General features: G+C 44.7%; 2 protein-coding genes across 4 annotated transcripts in view; one reads left to right on the top strand and one right to left on the bottom strand.

Annotated features, from left to right (window-relative positions):
- LRRC38 (leucine rich repeat containing 38) overlaps positions 1-12,374 on the bottom strand; it is a 258,878-nt gene that overhangs the window by 69,028 nt on the left and 177,476 nt on the right. The window lies entirely within an intron of this gene.
- Positions 6,881-12,328, top strand: LOC102575060 (arylacetamide deacetylase-like 4). The gene is made up of 4 exons (XM_006264474.4): positions 6,881-7,124; positions 8,296-8,512; positions 10,041-10,104; positions 10,957-12,328. The coding sequence occupies exons 1-4, from the start codon at positions 6,948-6,950 to the stop codon at positions 11,729-11,731; spliced, it is 1,233 nt and encodes a 410-aa protein (XP_006264536.2). The 5' UTR covers positions 6,881-6,947; the 3' UTR covers positions 11,732-12,328.

Here is a 12,374-nt window from a genome sequence, read left to right as displayed (position 1 = left end):
TCTGATTTGCTTCCTTCAGAGCACAGCCTTGGTTCTGGTTCTCCCTCATTCCACAGGGGCACTTTGAGCACATGGGGAGCACCTTTCACTCTGTTTTCTATCCAAAATGTCCTCAAAAATTGAACAGTCTCTTAAAAAGCTTTGGGTTTGGCAAAGCAATGCTTCCCAAAGAAAATTCCTGGCTGGTTTGTTCAGTTATTTTCACTAAAATACCAATCCTGTCAAAGCTGTCATTGCTAATAGGAGCATGGAAGAGAAGATACACAGGATCATGGGTCTGCATCATGTAGTGAGAGTGAAATCTTTTTTTGGTTTGGAAAATGTGACCACTTTTTATTCCTGCTTTGTTCAAAGAGCCAGGCCTACACCTAGTGTAAGAAAGCCCAGCCTGGCACCTGGGTCCCATTGTGGGGGACCTAAGTCTAAGAAGTCCAGCAGGACTTCTTAGGTTAATGGACGTGGTGGGATACTGCTGGCTGCATCTGGGACACGAACTCCAAAAGTTACAGGGCGCTTACACAAGTGCCTTCCAGGCACTTCCGATCATGCTGTAACTTTTGCACTTTACACAAAGCGCTTAAAGATCCATTACAATTGACCTTGACAGCGGTTTGGAGGTCTATTGGATCCTCTTTCCACTGGCAGAGGCCAGGAGTTGGGGGTGCTGTTGCACACTTCACAGCATGCTCTGCAGGCTCCTCAGGCTGTGGGAGACTGCCTAGAAAAGGGTCTAGCCATAGAAGAAACTGCATTCCCCATGCCCAGCCCAGCCCTACAAAGCCGCACGGGATGTGGGCAGAATCACTCCAAATTAACCCTTACACAGGTTTCCTAACCCTTACCCTAACCTAAATTAACCTATACACAGGTTTCCTAAGGTGCTTTGCTCTAGGGCCTCTTCAAGTAGTAGCTGTTTAATGAGGGTTAATTTTTCACACGATTGGCCATTTTTAAAGTGCTCTGCAGCCATGAATGTTTGTTATGTGATGGCTGTAGAGCACTTTCAGGGGCCTTATTGAGAGAAAAAAATGTACTTCTGTAAGCGGTCCCAGAGGCAGCAGGCAGTACATTGCCACAAGAGCTTCCTTTCACAAGCACGTGGCCATGGAAGCTCATCACTCTGATTGCTCTGGTTCAGCAGCTAACCAGTCTACTGTAGGCAAACCAGCTGTTGGGTTGGAAGCACGTGATGGTATTAAGAAAGGACTGCCACATATACACCTGATCTCTTCTCTACCTACGTGCTTTCTCTTTATTACACTTAACTTCTGATAAGTAGGTCTTATGTCTCATTCCTGCCCAAACGTTCACTTTTCTTGCGGCTCCTGTAATTTAAACCATCTCCTCTTAATTAACACTTATCCAGACATTGAGTGATGGCCTAGTGAATTGTATTCCTGGTTAATATTGAGTTCTTACTCATTCACTCCCTTCCCTTAATCTTAGCAATTAGTTTAGCTATTATACCAATAGCAACTATTAATACTAAATAATAGCAAATCTATTTTTGCTATTATCTATCTGACAGGTCAATGAAGAAAAGTGCCAGACAATTTCAATGCAAGGATACTGTAACAAAGAGCCTGGGGCTGCCTGTTACTTTAAGATAATAGCGGCTCAGCCAGGGAGCAGTGCAGGCTAAGCAGCAGCTGCAGGTTGCCAGGGCAACAGGCTAATGGAGTAATTAGCAGGCACCTGCAGGTGGTCAGCTGACCACCCTGGGAACATATAAGCCCAAGACTGAGCCCTGAGAACATATAAGCCCAAGAGTGGGGCTGGTGGGCTGTGTAGCAGGACACTAAGGTATTTGCTACTGAGAGAGCCTGGAGGGCTCCTCAGGTGCTGGTTGCCAGGGCAATGGGAGGCAGCAAATGACCCACACCTGCCAGTGATCAGCTAGCTATAAGGGGCAAGGCCTGGCTCTATGAGGGAGGGAGTTGAGGCTATAGGCAGTTTTTCCTACTGGTATCCAAGACAGAAGGAGCTCCCTGCCAGCAGCCAGAGAGCGAGAGAGACTCCTAGAGCAGTGATGCGAGGAGAAGCCTGACTGCAGGTACTGCTAGCAGGGTAAAGGGTAGCAGCTCCAAGATGTCTAAGCAATGTCATTACTGCCAGGTGGCTTAGGTTTAAGTTATAGCCAAGAGGCTTGAGTTTATGTTGCAGTTTGTTTAACACCAGTGGTTTGGGTGAGGCTATAAGGGGATGGAGGAGGCCTCATAGGGGATTCACGGCAAAGTGAGGACCCCAGCCCCAGTGAGGGCACGGAGTTCGGGGGTACAGACCCCAGCTCCAGAGCCCAGCCCGGTGAGAGGGCATCCTTGCAGAGGGAAGAGCCCAGCCTGGTGAGAGGGCAACCTTGCAGACAAGGCCCTAGTGAGGGCCTGGAGAGCCCCAGTGAGAAAGGCAGCAGTACGGAAAAGGCCCTAGTGAGAAAGGTGGTGTACAGAGAAGGCCTGCAAGGCTTAGATACTCAGGACACCCAGAGCAGGAGAACTGTGGCCAAGTGGAGGAGAGGTAGCCTCCCTATAAAAACACATATCACCAAAGTCGTGGCGGGCGAGAATACGAGGGTGCAAGTCCGAAACTTAGCACAGTAGAGGAGGTAGCAAGGGCTAGCACGGTGACCCTGCCGTCCCTCCTGTTACAGGCTTCAAGGGAAAAACAGAGGACATCAAAGTGTTGGATTTCGTATCAATGGAGGACAGAGTAGCAGAAAACCAGAATGTCCTCTATGGTGGCCACCCTAGGCCAGGCCGGGCTGGGGGATGCAGCCCTGGGGACAGCAAAACAGACAGTGTCCCTGCCTGTGTTCTCCTGACTCTGCCCCTGCAGTGCCTGCTGTAGCACTGGGACCTGTGGCTGCTCTGGAGAGCCTGGAGCAGCAACTTAAAAAAAGAATTAAAAAAAAAAAAAATTTCCTTGCACATCTCCTGGCATGCCAGGGAAAATGTCTCCATTGCCACTTATTGGCATGCGTGCCAGGCTGTTGTGCTTATCTTGTTCCAGCAATATGTGATAGCCTGTTCTTTGCAGTATCTAGAAATGGACTCCTCCAGAAAAGGTCATTCCCGTGTCTCTTGTTCCTGTGGGCATGCAACTAAAGCTTGGGAAAATAGATAAATGCAGACAATATCCCTAAACTTTTTAAGACAAGAGGCTACAAACTTCACTTGATCACTTCATATTTGTAGGAAGTCTATGAGGTAGTTACACAAGCTTTAGAGTAAGATGTCCTTTGGGAGGATGGACTGCTCTACCAGAAATGATTAGAAGACATTAGCATTCATATAACCTACGGCTAGTTGATCATGGAATGCTATCATTCTCCTTTGGAGAAAAGAGGATGGACACTGTAAGCTTCCTAAAAAGCTTATGTAAAAATGCACTTCCATGTTATATTTCTTTGTGTGAATTTTTCCCTCGTCTCTTGAAGTCTGGATCAAAGACAATTTTAACAGGATGGGGACTGCAGTCTTCTCCTTTCACATTTTCAGTTGTGAGATTAAAAAAAGCAAACCCTTGACTGCTTTTAAAACTTTCTGAATTTGTGCTCTATAAGAATAAATGGTACATTTTTCTTTAGTGTTAGTTCCTAAAGGGAAGTTTTCTTTCTGTTTTCAAATAATTTTTCCTCTGCTTCTGGGATGCACACAATGCAGCACATTGTCATAAACTCATCTATTTGGAATAGGAACTATATTTGACAGCTCAGATGCTGTTTTATGATACCTATACTACTGGTAAAGGTAGGATATTTAATGGTTATCATTGTATATACATGAGGCACTGCAGAGAAGTTTTCAGATTTACTGAAATAAGAATAAAAGTGGGCAAATCCCCATCATCTCCATAGGAAAAGTTATAGCTAGTAAATCAGTTTTGACCCTGGAGGTGCCTAATCCCATGGCTCTCACTTTTATACACGTGGGGAGCCTGCTCTGATGTGCTGGAAATCCAGTGAATCAGAGCAGCCTCGATTAATCGAGTCTGCTGGAGCACAGAAATTGATGTGCTCTGGAAGCCTTCCATGTTACGTGTATCAGTGTCCCCACGCTAAAAAGATGGTGACGGGTCGCTTTGAAATAAAATATGTTCAATGAGCTTTAGTTGAAAGCACCCCGCTACCATTTTTTTCAGTGTGGGGATGCTGATACATGTGACACACAGACAATTTAAATTAGTTCAGCTTGCTAATTAAAGCACCTGGTACCACATCCCAAAGCACGTGTAAAAATGCCCCTTGAATCAACATCCTTTCAACACATGAGGGCACCTACAGTAGCCTATTGACACATATTTCAGTCTTGATAGGGATTACCACCCTCCCATCTGAGCCTGATCAGGATCAGAGCTCTTCACAACAGGAGTGACTGGTGCCTCCTGAGTCTGGGAGGGCGGGCACAATTTGTGGGAGGGCCCAGGGATGGGCCAAAAACCCCATATCCACTCCTATACTTTTGTGCTACGGCTTAGTGCCCCCCCACCCCAACATGCTACTGGCCCACGCAGCAAAAAAGCTGCCCTGTCCTGAGCAGTGTCGAGTCGGGGGCCAATCATGGGGGGGCACATGCCCCCTCTGGCATCCCAACCAGTTGCCTGTGCTTCACAACATCCCTATATATTCCTTCACCTGTGTCTTCTGACAGGTTTGATTCAGTAAGCACTCTCAAAAGCACAGCAAACATTTGGCAACAGCACTGGATTCTGTTAAAAAAATAAAAAAAATACAGTGGCAGCTGGCTACTGCTTTTTCTTAAACTATTAATAGAGGAGGAGGAGGAGGTGGCAGCAGTTCTGCTCACCTTTTAAATGATAGTCCAGCAGTTACAGCATTCTTGCAGAAAGTAGAAGATTTGGGTTCAGTTCCCTTCTCTGCCAGAAATGGGTCAAATCCTTGCTCCATGATTCCCAAGACAAATAAGTGCTCTTGCCGCCAAACTATAGGTGAATGTGGGTGAAGGACTCCCCATATCCTGCAGAAGCTGTCTTACTGTTCAGAAAACAATTCAAGATCCCTGGGGCCAAGGAGAGAAGCCTGACTCTGGGCATGTCTATACTGGCTCTACACTGTTCTCAAGACTTGGGCCAAAAAATAATCTTCACCCACCTGTTGATGTAAATATACTCCAAGCCTGGAACAGAGACGGTGAGAACTCCAGGAGATGCCCGCACTGCTACTCTCGGGATCTCAAGAGTGGCATCAGGGGGCAGCTCAGAGGGTCCTCACCATCCTAGTTCTGGGTTTTTGGAACATCCAGAGTAGGAGCAGGTAAGCAAGGTGTTTTTTGGCATCAGTTTCGAAAGCAAAGAGCCAGTGAAAACATCCACTGTTGCCTGGGGCTGATAACGCTCACCTGCAAAAGTACAGAGTTCTTGGTTCCAGTAACGGTGAAGGCACCCAATCATTTCATTTGTGCAAACAGCAAGTCATATATCTGATTTAGCCCTTGTCTCCTGCTGGGAGATTCTGACAGACCCATATTTTCATTTTGCATGGTTTCACGAGCCTCTTCTTTTATTCCCCTTCTCCTAGATCCTAAGGGGTTTTATTTGTTGTTTCCTAAGAATGGGATTGCAAACAATTCACTGAGTAAGGCATCTGGTATCTGAATATGAAAGGTTAGAATCCCCCCATCCCACCCTGGCTCCCCACCACCATTACTTGTGACTGCCTACACCAGGGGTGGGCAATTATTTTGGGCAGAGGGCCACTTACTGAGTTTTGGCAAACCATTAAGGACCACGTGACAGTCAGCCAGGGGCAGATTAATATTAATTTTCTAAATATTTTAGAGGCCCTGCAGGCTGGATAGAATGGCCTGGCAGGCCACATCCAGCCCCCGGGCCGCATTTTGCCCACCCCTGGCCTATACTGTCTGTCTCAGGGGAGAAAGGCAGGCAAAGGTTACCCTGCCTTGCTAGCTCCTGCCATTTCCACTGTCAGGCTGCTGCTTCTTTCTGGGCTGAGCCTGGCTCAGACCGTGGCGGTGGTAGTGGCCAGGCAGTCTGGTTAACCCTTCCCTGACTGTTCCCCTGGGACAGACAGCATAGGCAGCCACAGGTAAGTAAGGGGGGGTGGGCAGTGAGCAGGGATCTGGGTTGCTTGTGAGGGCATGGGGGGGCAGTGGGCCCAATATGGTCCAGCAGGAAAGGTGGGTGGGGTGTTTACACCAAGATGTAGCCTAGAGTGACCACACCTTAGTGGAACAGGGGTCAGAGATAAGCTGGCTCTGAAGTGGTGTAATTTGGTGCTGCTTAATAAGTGCTTAAAACCAGTTTTACATATTATGATCTCTAGGAACCACCCAAAATTACTGTGTAACAATGCCCTAACACTCAGTAATCCAAATGCAGCGGACCTGAATACAGTACGGAGGCAGAACACATTCAGCGTTTCTCCAATTTCTTGTAAATGGCTTTACCACTAACTTTCATTTCAGGTTATCTGCACCATCCTATGAACGTTAGCCTTAAACTTTTTGTCTCTCTTCTGGTGGATGTAAGACTGAAGTGCTCACACAGATCACGCAGCTCTGTATCGCTTCTCCTTCCCACAACTAATATGAAATTAAATGCAGCTTAAATATACACATGTGATTTCTACTTTCTCCTAGCTGGTGTTTAGTGGCAACTTGCCTAGTGTTTTGACATTAAAAATTAAAGCATTATTTTTGCTTGAAGCACAAACCGTGTCTAACATGTCACGGGTAGAGCTGCTTGGATACTGGCTGTTTTAAGATATTGATTTATTAAAGTTCAGGAGCAAATATTCTGTTTCTCTAGTAATAGAAGCCAGGAGCCTTTGTTCATACATTAACTGTAAGAGGGGAGGAGAAAAATTCCTCCTAGTGATCACGTGCATGAGTCTAACAGGAATAGGAAACAATACATCAGAGAGGCACAGGAGAGTTCAGGAAAAATCAGATCTTTGCCCCTTGCTAAGCAAAATGGAGTTTCTTTTTACACTGCTTGTGTTGGTACTGGCAGTGTTCGTTGCTTCTTTTATATTGCTGGTTTTGGGGACAATTCAGTTTGAAATCTCCAACACAGAAATCCCCCCTGGAATGGATCAGCCTATAAAACTCCGAATCATTCACGGTTTTCTAGTGGGTTCAGCTGTCCTGGTGAGTTTAACCTGCCTCGACCTTTCTCTCTCTCTTTTCTTTTTTTCTCTCTCTCTTTTTTTAAGGGTTTGAGAAAGGTGGGGAATTAGTTGAATTCATAAATGTTAAACACAATGCAAATGTCTGAAACAGGAACCATGACAGATCCGTTACCTTTGATGTAAAAGCAGGAACCTGCTTTTATGCTTCTAGCCATTTTGTTTTGTGTTCATAAAGTTTCTGCACAGTATGTTCTGCCAGACTGGCTTTCATCAGGTTGATTCAGCCAGACTGCCTGGATTTTATGTACAGACAGCGTGTTGCTGAAATAATGCCAACCCCCTGGCTTAAAAATATTACATGCACAACCCCTTCCAATTGTTGTGAGAGACATTATCATTTAGAGATACTACCTAGCAGGAGGCTGAGGGACTTGTGAATCGGGAGATAGTGTCGCAGTTATGGAGAAGCTAGCTAGTTGGTTAGTTAGAGACAAAAGGGTCTGCAGGGGTTGCCTACAGCTCTACAGTTAAAGTCAGTTGTTCATTGAACGGCCATATTTAATGAAACCAATGATCACTAAAAGAATCATGGTATTGGCTTAAAAACCACTAGACATAAGAAGGAAAAAAAAGGGGGGGGGGGGCATTTTTTCCCAGCTTTCTCTAACCAGGGAGGTAACTGCTAGGAATCTCTGAAAACAATAAACTATCAAAAGCCGTACCTTAAAGAAAAACCATACATACTGGAAGACAGGAGAGAAACCAACACGTTTGGCAATACTGCCTCAGGACAGCAGGAGAAGCCTTCAATTCTCTAAGAGCCAGGCAATAGGGTAGGGCTGAATCTAGCTCCACTCTTGCAAAGGTGTCTGACTCACCAGAGGTGAAAGTGCCACAGCTCTTTGATAAAGCTGTGCATGGAGGTGCCTCTATAGACACTGCCTATGCTGCAGGTAGGCCCCCACAGCTTCCAGAACGGTCATTTGGCACCTAGTATATGGTTGTCAGTATTATTTTATTGGTATTATGTTCGTGCCTAATACATGTCCATTATTTTTGCTTCAAGAACACCAATTATTTTGTGTTTCAAAAAATACAGCATAGCTGAGCATACTGTATAGCTGTTTTCCATATGCTAAGAAGACTGGAGTCTTCCTGCACTCACCAGTTGGTTGTCCCACTTTAACTAGGGGAAGATTTTGGAGAGGATGGGTCTCTGCAGCCAACTCAATTTTGTCCGGTGTATAAGATATGGAAAGAAACCAGGGATGGACCCAAAACTCTTCGTTAAAGACCTAAATTTTGAGACGGTGCCTGTGAGGGTTTACCAGCCTAGAGCATCATCGTCTGGCCAAAGAAGAGGAATTGTTTTCTTTCATGGTGGTGGCTGGGTATTTGGAGACCTCGGTACGTATTCAAGATTGCCAACTGTCAGTAAATTTATGTACAGTCAGTTGTAACAAAAAAAAAAAAAAAAAACCTAAAAACCCCTCTCTACAAAGTCCATAGAAAAAGAAGAAAATGGAACCATCCATAAAAAAAACCTAAGCAACCAGGAGCTTTATTGAAGCTCTGTCTCTGAACAAGGCTGAATGCTAGACAGGGAAGAGCACTGCCACCAGATATCTGAGTGGCAGTGCAGCACCCTGTAGGAAGCATCTTCTCAGGGATTTGTAGCCTATATAGCTCACCCTCTCCCCAGACATGTGCTGTTGCATTCCAGTACCGGCCTGTAACATGGCTGGTCAGTAGAGGAATGGGGCACCAGCGCTGGGATCCAACTAGGAGAGGGCACCAGAATTGCCAACTAATGTTTATGTACTGGGGTTGGGGGGGGGGAGAGGGGAAAAGGAAAGAGTGAGGAAGGGAACGAATGGGACACAGGTTGGCTAGAGAGCCTAGCCAAGGGGCTGCTGCCACCCAAGTGGATCTGATGCTGCTATAGCAGTGGCAGCAGTAGCATGGAAAAGTAAACCTTCCCTTCCCTTCACTCACATTTCCCCCACCAACCTCCAGTCCACAGTGCTGGCAACACCTGTCACCCCCCTTCCCCATTCCTGCCCCTGCTCCAGCCCCCTCCCTTCCCCAAGCAGTCAATGAGCTTGCCATGCCTCTGCTGCATGGTCACAGGTCAACAGACAGCAGTCTTTCTTTGGGAGTCTGTGCTAGGACAGGGGGTGGGGCCAGTGGGGGTAAGCCTTGGAGGGCAACATGGTCCGGGATGCAATCCAGGGCATCAGGTGTGGGGGTGAAAATGGGACCTCTGTGGTGGGGGGCAGCACAGTGTAAAACCATTCCTGAAGTCAAGCAGGGTTGCCAAACCAAGGGGAAAAGTTATTGGTAATTTGCAATTACCCAATTTGCAAAGTTTACTGACAACCAAAATTATTTACTATGGTTGGTGTTAACCACCTAAGTTTGAAACCATCCCCTGGCCAAGGCCTTGCAGAATGGTTAAATTTACATTATGTAAAATGTATGTCAGTAAAAATATTGCCTGTCAGTAAAAAAATTGTAGATTATCAATAAAAATGGCTTGGGTTGGCAACCTTGCATGTGTTTAACAGAAAAATTGAGATGGATATTTCTAAAAAGATTTCTCTATGCTTTTACCAACCTCAACATCAAAAACAGAGCTTGGCTTTCACCTGAGATTTGGGAGATGCTCTGATGTTTAACTTTTCTGGTTAGCTGCACTGATTCTGTATCAGATGTTTTTTGTAGGAGAGCACTTGGCAAACTTTACTGGCTGTATCAAGCATCAGGACAGCCTAGAAGAACTAATAGGGCATGAAGGAAGGCAGCATTTAAGAGTGAATGGGGGAAGGAGAGAATTTCTTCTTTCTTTAACTGTAATCTTGGGGAAAATAGGTCATGGAATTGGAAATCCTTAAGACACTAGCAAAGCATCAAGAAAAAAACATTTTTCTTTCAGATTCCCATGAAAAGCTGTGCCGTTACATTGCCAGAGAAAGTGAATCAGTGGTTGCTTCAGTTGAGTAAGTGAACCCCACCCGGTGCTATTATGTGGAGGTTGTTCACTATTTATGTGATAGGCACTTTGAAGGGATGCACTGGTTTTGGAGACCCCCTTTCTCAGACATTATTTCTACATTCCAGTAACTCAGAAAGACTGAGGCTGAGTGAATTTTAAAGCTTTTTACTTTCGTCTTGTGCTGAGATGGTCCTAATAGGCCCAAAGTAAGCTCTTGCATCAGAACACAGCAAGGACATCTGCTGGAACTTAAAAATAAAAAAAAATAAAAGGTGGCGGGGGGGAGAAAGCAAATGTAATAAAGATCATTTTACTACAACATGAATCTCTTTGTCTTCCCCTAATAATTATTATAAACTTGTTAGATACCGAGTTAACTACTCCTCCTCTTAATCAATTCTTGGCTAGACGAACTGCCCTTGAGATTTTGGCTTGAATAAGAAATCTTTCATCTTGTATCCTATATTGTGGAATAACTTTCAGGCATCAATTTATGTTGGCTCCGTACTTTTATAGTCTCTGCATAATCGCATAGTAAGATACTGCACTTGCCCAAAAGCCATGCAATTGAAGTGGACAAGACAAACCCCACAAATATTCAAAGAAGTAAAAATAATATAGGAACAAGTATTATCATTCCCATTGGACAGATGTCATTGAAGCACACAATGATTAAACGAATTAGCCAAGAGCCCAGAGAGAGTCTGGGGCTAAGGTGGGAAAGGAACAGAAAAAGAAACCCAACAGAAAACCAACCCCCCCCCCATGAGGGCTGAATATTAAGACAATTGTAAGACATAAAGAGCCAATTATAAAGTCTCTCAATTTTATAATAACTCTTTCTTTGATATACTAGGTATCGTTTAGCCCCTGAGCACAAGTATCCTGCACAGTTTGATGACTGTCTCACAGCTGCCATACACTTTATGAGGAATACAGAAGACTATGGAGTGGATCCCACACGTATTATCATAGCTGGGGACAGTGCTGGAGGCCATCTTGCTGCTCTTGTCAGCCAAGCAGTCGTGAGTAGGCCAGGCCTTCCTAAACCTCGTGCTCAGGTCTTGATCTATCCGTTCGTCCAGGGATTGGACTTCAATTTGCCATCATACCTACAAAACTGTAAGGTGCCACTTTTGTTCCGAGAACGTGTTCCTTTCTTTGCTTTGCTGTGCCTGAATGGGGACGTATCGGTTTTGGAAGATGTCTTGGAGGGCACCCATATTCCCACGGACATAAAACTGAAGTACAAGAAATGGTTGAGTCTTGACAACATCCCTGAAGAATTCAAGGTCAGAGGCTATAAGCCACAGTTGTTCATTGAATGCAAAAAGGAAGTTTATGAGCAAGTTAAGGAAATATGTGAGCCAACTTTTTCCCCACTTTTAGCGGAAGATGCCATTTTCTGCCAGCTCCCTGAATCTTTCATCCTGACCTGCGAGTATGATGTGCTTAGGGATGATGGGCTGTTGTATAAGAAGCGACTGGAGGATAGTGGTGTTCAAGTGACCTGGTACCATGTTGAGGATGGATTCCATGGAGTCATTTCCATGTTTGATAATGGCATACTTTCATTTCCAGCTGGAAAAAAGGCACTGGACAAAATCATAAATTTCCTAAGAGGCTTATGACAACACTGTAACTATTCTAAAAGGCTTCTAAATGTTGTCATTTTCTTTGTTCCCATGGTGTTTGTTCTTCCATTTAGTGATATTTTATCACTCGGCCTCTTGTGGGCTCAATTCAAGTTTAGTTGAATTCCACTTCTACTGGGAAACTAAAATCTTCCCTTGCAGTGAATCATGCTAAAAGATTTACTTTCGCTTTCTTCTATTGGATTTTCCCTTTGAGAGTCCATATAAAGCAAATTTACAGAATCTATTAGAAAATTAGAACTTTTAGTGACCACACTGTAAAATTTAATTGCATTTAATTGCTGCCTGAGTGCTGTGCTGCGGCTGCATGCAGCACGGGCAATTATCGGCCAAATTATCAGCCACATCTGGAACCTAAGCCCTTATTTCCCATAGACTCTTGGTGTCTTTTTACGCAATTTCTATTTGCACCGTGTTGTTTCAAGAACGTAACCACTGTGTAAATGAAGGCCTGACTGTACTTTGGGTATTTTATTCTATTTTCAACAGAAGCATACTTAATTTCTGAGATAACTGATTGCCTGTATCCCTCCTAAATTCTATAGCCATTTATTAAAGCTAGTGCCATTCTCATGTCCAAGTATTACCTCTTTAATGATGCTCTTCCTTTACAATTTAC

This window comes from Alligator mississippiensis, chromosome 13 (genome assembly GCF_030867095.1).
Source record: "Alligator mississippiensis isolate rAllMis1 chromosome 13, rAllMis1, whole genome shotgun sequence".
Taxonomy (NCBI): domain Eukaryota; kingdom Metazoa; phylum Chordata; order Crocodylia; family Alligatoridae; genus Alligator; species Alligator mississippiensis.
The sequence above is the reverse complement of the archived record's forward strand: the minus strand, read 5'-3'. Positions and strand labels throughout refer to the sequence as shown.

Bases quoted from the DNA above. Each gene is read 5' to 3' on its own strand.
- LOC102575060 (XM_006264474.4), top strand. From the start codon at position 6,948: ATGGAGTTTCTTTTTACACTGCTTGTGTTGGTACTGGCAGTGTTCGTT. The intron at 7,125-8,295 runs GTGAGTTTAACC...CACTTTAACTAG, and splicing joins TAGTGGGTTCAGCTGTCCTG to GGGAAGATTTTGGAGAGGAT. The intron at 10,105-10,956 runs GTAAGTGAACCC...TTGATATACTAG, and splicing joins TCAGTGGTTGCTTCAGTTGA to GTATCGTTTAGCCCCTGAGC.